Here is a 7,181-nt window from a genome sequence, read left to right as displayed (position 1 = left end):
TGCAGCTTAGGCCTGCTCCCTGCTGGCAAGTGGACATCCCCCAAGGGCTCCCGGGCTGCCAGAGGGATGTCTGACTGCCAGCTTAGGCCCAATCCCCCCGGGGAGCGGGCCTAAGCCAGCAAGTGGTCATCCCCTGAGGGGTCCCAGACTGCGAGGGGGCACAGGCCAGGCTGAGGGGCCCCTCCTCCCCCAGTGCACAAGTTTTTGTGCGCTGGGCCTCTAGTTGAAATAAATGTCCACACAAAAATCTGTACTTGAATATTTATAGCAGCATTCTTCATCATAGCCAAAATGTAGTAATAACCCAAATGTTCATCAACTGAAGAATGGATAAACAAAACATACAATGGAACATTATTTGGCAATATAAAGGAATGAAGTATACATGCTACAACATGGGTGAACCTTGAAAACAATGGTACATGAAAGAAGCCAGTCACCAAAAAGTCACATGTATGTTCCATCATATAAAATGCCGAAAGTAGGCAAACCTACAGATTCAGAAAGTAGATTAGTGATTGTCAGTTAGGTGAGAGAGGAATACTAATGGATTTGGGGTGTCTTTTTGGGGTGATAAAAATGTTCTGGAATTAGAAATCGATGATGATTGTACAATTCTGGCTATTAAAAATGACTAAATCGTATGCATTAAGGTGAATTTTACATTATGTGAATTATATTTCAGTAAAGCTTTAAAAAATAGAAACAAAAAGACCTGACGTTGGGAAAAAAACACCCTCTTTTCATTGTACATTTTCACTTCAGTTTTTCTCTAACTTTTGATATTGTTTGGGAATATATAGAGGTAAGATGCTGACTTACATTTTCTTTCTTCACAGCACTGTTGCAAGAATTCAATTTCGTCTTCCTGATGGTTCTTCCTTTACAAATCAGTTCCCTTCTGATGCTCCCCTAGAAGAGGCAAGGCAGTTTGCTGCGCAGGTAAATTTGTCCTGAGTTGTAGTAAAGATAGATGAATAGGTTATTTAAATGTAGGAGGGGAACATTTTTAAGCAGGATTTGAAGAAGGTGAACAAGTCATGACTTATCCCCAGGAGGGAGGCACAGGACAACTCTGGGGTGTGTGGAGCTGCCATTGTGGATTAGTGCCACATGGGAATAGTGTATCTCCTTGTTGTGCAGAAATAGGAATTTGCTGATATTGTACAAGAAGCTCTGGAAAATTTTTCACTGCTTAGTATACTCAACTGGAGGAGTGAAAATTAAATGATTTTCCAGAGGTCTAATCTTAGGGAGTTGTACCCAGTAAAAAGGATGCAGTATTTCTTGGTCCTCTCCACATTTCCTTTAGGTTGCTTAGAATGCTTTTGAGCTGGCCATCTTCCTACCATTCTACCAGTTGTCCAAGCCTAAAGACCATTAATCTTTATTTGGCAACAAGTATCTTTAGGAATTTACTTCCAAAACATGGCCTTACTCTAAAATTGGCATGGGTTTGAAATTTTGATCGTATAAGATGAGTAGCTTCCAATTAGTTTTTATTTTCTGATTGATATCTTACAGGATCTAGGCGTCAGATGTCCTATAGGATGTAGGCCAGGGGTGGGCAACCCCTGGCACACGTGCCAAACATGGCACACCAGTAACTTTTGCTGGCATGCTAAACCCTCTCTTACAAATTTCCATTTACAATTTTTTTCATAATATCGACTTTTTTCTTTTTCAGATAAATTCAGTGTAGGTGCATCTTAGATAAGTAAATAATTTTATGTAACAAGTTATCTTAAAGACCATAGACATGGATTGATGAGAGAGGGGAAGAGCAATTTCTATGCCTCTGCCTTAACTCTCCCGCCTTCCTAGATCCGACCAGTGTTTTGTTTCATCCAACATACGCTTGTGAATCTTTGTTCTCATCATATACTGTGTTTTTGTCGCTCGATTGAATTTTATTTCTTCAAGGTTCTTCACATACGTACACCTTAAGAGATACCAAGTAGGCATAACATGTTCTCAAAAAATTAGGGTTGGCCCGCAGAAGAATTTTGAGTCAGAGATTTTGCTGGTTTTGGCACGCACTCACAAAAAGGTTGCCCACCCCTGATCTAGGCTCATTATATGTACAGTATTTGTCATATGTATCACTTCATTGTTAAAATTAGAGTTCAGATCTTTCCACTAATTCTTTCTGCATTTATCCTGGTGCCTCACTTATGTGTTCCAAGGGAAGCATACCTTCTATCTGCCTCCCTCTACTGGTGAGCTGGGTTGGACAATACAAAAACTTACTTTAAGAACTTTTCCCCCTAAGTTTTATAGAAGAACCAACCCAAATAGCCACTTTCATTCTTCTTTTGCCTTGAATCCACACCTGGGGCCTCGCCTCCTAAGAGGGGGTGCCCTTGCCAGAGTCTTACTGCTTCTGCCACAAGTAAGTGAAAAGGGGGAGCACCATGCGAGGGGGAAAAAAGATCTTTGATAACATCAGTCCTATTAGAACTTCTCCCCAGCAGAATGACCTTTGTATTTGTGTATGTCCTTATGTTAAAGTGAGAACAAGGAGAGCTAAGTATAAGACCTACAGTGAAAAATTACAAAACACACACACACAAAAGTGTTAGTCTTTTTCTTTGGAATCTTCTAGATAAACAGTTGGTTAAGATTTTACAAGTATGGGTGATCTAAAATTGTGAGGGTGGCTATGATGCTGCTCATTGTGATTTCCTGGATCTAGGATTATATGTATGGTGTGGGTTAATTATGGACCATTTATATTATTTGAGAGGAGGAGACAAAAATTTCTGATGTGATATATATGGGGGAAATTCTGATCTATTCCAAATTTTTAATGGGGAATACCTATAATCCAAATGTATTTATGAGATGTTAATATAAGTTTGTAAAGGAGAGTGGAAACTCTCATGACGAACTGCAGCTATATTTAAGAGATACCTAATTGTTCATTTTTATTCAGTTTGTTCATATTGCTTTAGGAACTATATTCTTGCTATTTTATGGTCATTGTTGAGTTATGAAAGCTTTTAAATACTATTTGGATTTGACAGCTTTCAGCTATGCCAAGGTTTTAGAAATATTTTTTGAGTTTACATTTAAAAGAACTTTTAAAATCAAGGCAATTTTAGTTAAAGCAGTCATTTTAGATGCATATGAGTATGTAATATCTTTTGAAAGGCACTGATGTAATGTTTTAAAACTTATTGTTATGTTACAGACTGTTGGCAACACATATGGTAATTTTTCATTAGCAACCATGTTTCCCAGGAGAGAATTTACCAAAGAAGATTATAAAAAGAAATTACTGGATTTGGAACTTGCCCCAAGCGCTTCAGTGGTACTGTTGCCAGTATGTACATACATATATATTTATTCTCTTCTTACAGACCTGTTTGTTCTACTCTTCATTGTTTCTTATAATTACAGAAAGGGAAGGTGAATGGTGTATTATGGATAATTAAAATCCACATTATCCAAATATGTTAAATCAGTATTATGGCTCCATTATCCTCTGTTTTATGTATTTTTATTTCTGGTGAGGCACCAGTTTAATTTTCAACTTTTTCCTTGCCTATTTTTCTTTTTTAAAAAATACATTTTTTTGCCGAAACCGGTTTGGCTCAGTGGATAGAGCATTGGCCTGCGGACTGAAAGGTCCCGGGGTCGATTCTCATTGATTAGCTGTCTCATGCACGCCCCCTCCTGGGGACCAAGTCCACAACCTGGGCATGTGTCCTTAACCAGAATCAAACCCGGGACCCTTCAGTACACAGGCTGACACTATCCACTGAGCCAAATAATCCAGGGCTCCTCGCCTATTTTCATGAACAAAAAATGACCAGTGGGAGAAGAAAATAAGAAATGTAGAGTGTTTAATTTACAGACTTAGTGGGTTTTATTTGTGTACTACTCTACTGTTCACCAAGTTTTTAAAAAACATTTTAACATAAAAATAATTCCATTTGATCCTCACAACAATATTTTAATCTCTGATGAAGAAAAGGGGCTCAGAAGGCATAAATGAGTTTGCTGAGGTGCCACCTTAATGTCAAAAGTGGGATTTGAACTGGGTCTTCTGTGTCAGGGTTAATACAGTTTTTCCTGCTCTGAACTAGTATCCCCACCCCTGAAACAGTTAGCCCTCCAATAATCAGGATTAGTTGTATTCACTGAGATTTAAAACCTTCCCATCTTCTTTTTATTAATCAAGAAAGACCTTTCTGCCCTGACCAGTTTGTCTCAGTGGATAGAGCATTGGCCTGCAGACTGAAGGGTTCTAGGTTCGATTCCAGTCAAGGGCATGTACCTTGGTTGCGGGCACATCCCCAGTTGGGAGTGTGCAGGAGGCAGCTGATCAATGTTTCTCTCCCATTGATGTTTCTAACTTTCCCTCACCCTTCCTCTCTGTAAAAAAATCAATAAGATATATTTAAACAAAGAAAAAGACCTTATCAGAGTTATAAATTCAATATAAAAGTTTCATTCTCTTAAGAATAATTGGTTCATTTTACCAAAAACTACCTTCTGGTTTCTATGTAGTGAGTACTCTTTAAAAAGTAGAGCTCCAGCCGGCTGGTGTGGTTCAGAGGTTGAGCGTCAATCCAGGAACCATGAGGTCACTGGTTTGATTCCTAGTCAGGGTACATGCTCAGGTTGTTGACTCGATCCCCAGTGTGGGGTATGCAGGAGGCAGCTCATCAATGATTCTCTCACCGATGTTTCTATCTCTATCCTTCTCCCTTCCGCTCTCTAAAAATCAGTAAAAACATATATTTTTTAATAATTTAAAGCACATGCCGGAACCAGTTTGGCTCAGTGGATAGAGCGTCGGCCTGCGGACTGAAGGGTCCCGGGTTCGATTCCGGTTGGGGGCATGTACCTTGGTTGCGGGCACATCCCTAGTGGGAGATGTGCAGGAGGCAGCTGATCAATGTTTCTCTCTCATCGATGTTTCTAACTCTATCTCTCTCCCTTCCTTTCTGTAAAAAATCAATAAAATATATTAAAAAAAAATTAAAAGCACAAGACCCGTGGCACCAGCAGGATGGGCAAGTGTTGGAGGTCTTTGTACTGCCCAGAAGCTCTGGAGCCACCAGGAAGATCAGAAGGGGCATGATAAACAGTACAAGAAATTCCATTTGGGCACAGCCCTGAAGGCCAACCCTTTTGGAGGCGCGTCCCATGCAAAGGGAATTGTGCTGGAAAAAGTAGGGGTTGAAGCCAAACAGCCAAATTATGCCATCAGGAAGTGTGTTAGGGTCCAGCTGATCAAGAATAGCAAATAATCAGACTTTGTACCCAGTGATGATGGTTTGAATTTTATTGAGGAACATGACGAAGTTCTGGTTGCTAAATTTGGTCACAAAGCTCTCATGCTGTTGGTGACATTTCTGGAGTTCGCTTTCAGGTTGTCAAAGTAGCCAATGTGTCCATTTTGGCCTTATATAAAGGCAAGAAGGAAAGACCAAGAACATAAGTTTTGATGGTGAAATCACAGTAGTAATAAATTTTCATATGCCTAAATAAAATAAAAGTACAGCTCCAGCCCTAGCCAGTTTGGCTCAGTGGATAGAATGTTGGCCTGTTGACTGAAAGGTCACAGGTTCCATTCTGGTCAAGGTACTGGCACGGAACTGGGTTGCAGGCTCGATATGTGTGGGAGACAGCCAATCAATGTCTCTCTCTCATATCGATGTTTCTCTCTGTCCTCCTCCCTTCCACTCTCTCTCAAAATAAATGGAAAAAATATCCTTGGGTGAAGATTAACAACAACAAAAAAAAGTAGAGCTTGAGGTGTTTCAAGAGGTTTATATACACTTAAGGGAAAAAAACAAAAAACCAAGACAGCAAAGTTGGTAATTTTCCCTTCTTGCAATAAACTAAAATTAATAGGACTTTGTTTTTCAGATAAAAGATTCACCTAGAACTTTGTGATGTAATTGGGCTGATGTAGTCTTCATCTAAGTTTATTTCTTAATTTTTAGGCAGGAAGACCAACTACATCTATGGTACATTCTTCCAGTGGAGACTTTTGGACATTGTTGGGGACAGTACTTTACCCATTCCTTGCCATCTGGAGATTGATTAGCAACTTCTTATTTAGTAATCCTCCTCCTGCACAGACCTCAGTGAGATCATCTTCGGAATCCTCAAACCTTGCATCGTCTAGTAATTCAGAGAAAAGGTAACTGTTTGTATTTTCCCCATTTGCAAAATGTTTCTTTTTTATTTATTATTTATTTTTTGTCTTTCCCATTTGGAAAATGTTAGTAATGCCCAACACCTTATTCAAAATGAAAAAAATTGTAAAAGGTACTTTGCCTTCTTTCGTTATATGGGAACAAAACTAAATGTTCTGAAGATTTTATTATATCATCTCTCCTGGGAAGCCAACTTACCTGAGTTTCCTCAGCCATCTTTTTAAAACCTAGTCCATGGAAAGCTACTTCACCTCTGCTGGTTTTGTTGTTTCATTTATTGGTTCTCTTTATCCCATAACTGTAAAAACAGATCCCTCCCCACCTCCCAGGTCTAAATAGTCATATTTTTTCTTGCTAGCCATGTTTAATCTGACAAGATACTTCATTCCGTTAATTTCTCACAGTCATCTTGCATAATTTCTTTAGAGAGATTGTGCTCTAGAGAATATTAAGCCTAGTGGTTCTTTGATCTGCTGGCTATCTTCTCTGGGTCATTTAGAGAAGGACCAAACCGAGGAAACGGGATATTCACTTAAAATGGTGCCTCCTTCAGAGAGTTAATTGGACTAGTTCCTTAACCAAGAGACCTACCTTTTATTGTAGATGGTCAAGGTCAGAATGGTAATACTAAGAGATAACACTAATGATTAAGGTTTTACATATTAAGGTTTAACAGAAAGTTTTCGTAGGTGAGATTATACCCTCTTCTAATAATACCACAATTTATTTTAATATATATATATTATTGTTAAACATTCTGTTAGGCTGTTAATAGCCATTATAGCAAATTGTCACTCCAATCCTGTATGATAAGTAATGAAAATTCTTGCCTGTCTGCCCTCAGTAAGGAGATTCTTAGTCTTATTGACTGTCTAGATCAGCGGTTCTCAACCTTCTGGCCCTTTAAATACAGTTCCTCATGTTGTGACCCAACCATAAAATTTTTTTCGTTGCTACTTCATAACTGTAATGTTGCTACTGTTATGAATCGTAATGTAAATATCT

General features: G+C 38.8%; 1 protein-coding gene and 1 pseudogene across 1 annotated transcript in view; both read left to right on the top strand.

Annotated features, from left to right (window-relative positions):
* UBXN4 (UBX domain protein 4) overlaps nt 1-7,181 on the top strand; it is a 39,226-nt gene that overhangs the window by 29,059 nt on the left and 2,986 nt on the right. The window contains exons 10-12 of the mRNA XM_015566145.1: nt 840-942; nt 3,194-3,325; nt 5,961-6,160. Coding sequence (XP_015421631.1) covers nt 840-942; nt 3,194-3,325; nt 5,961-6,160 — 435 coding nt within the window. The remainder of the gene's footprint in view (nt 1-839; nt 943-3,193; nt 3,326-5,960; nt 6,161-7,181) is intronic.
* Nucleotides 4,989-5,499, top strand: LOC107183663 (annotated as a pseudogene).

Source organism: Myotis davidii, unplaced genomic scaffold, assembly GCF_000327345.1.
Source record: "Myotis davidii unplaced genomic scaffold, ASM32734v1 scaffold2042, whole genome shotgun sequence".
Lineage (NCBI taxonomy): Eukaryota > Metazoa > Chordata > Mammalia > Chiroptera > Vespertilionidae > Myotis > Myotis davidii.
This window is presented reverse-complemented; position numbering and strand designations above follow the sequence as displayed.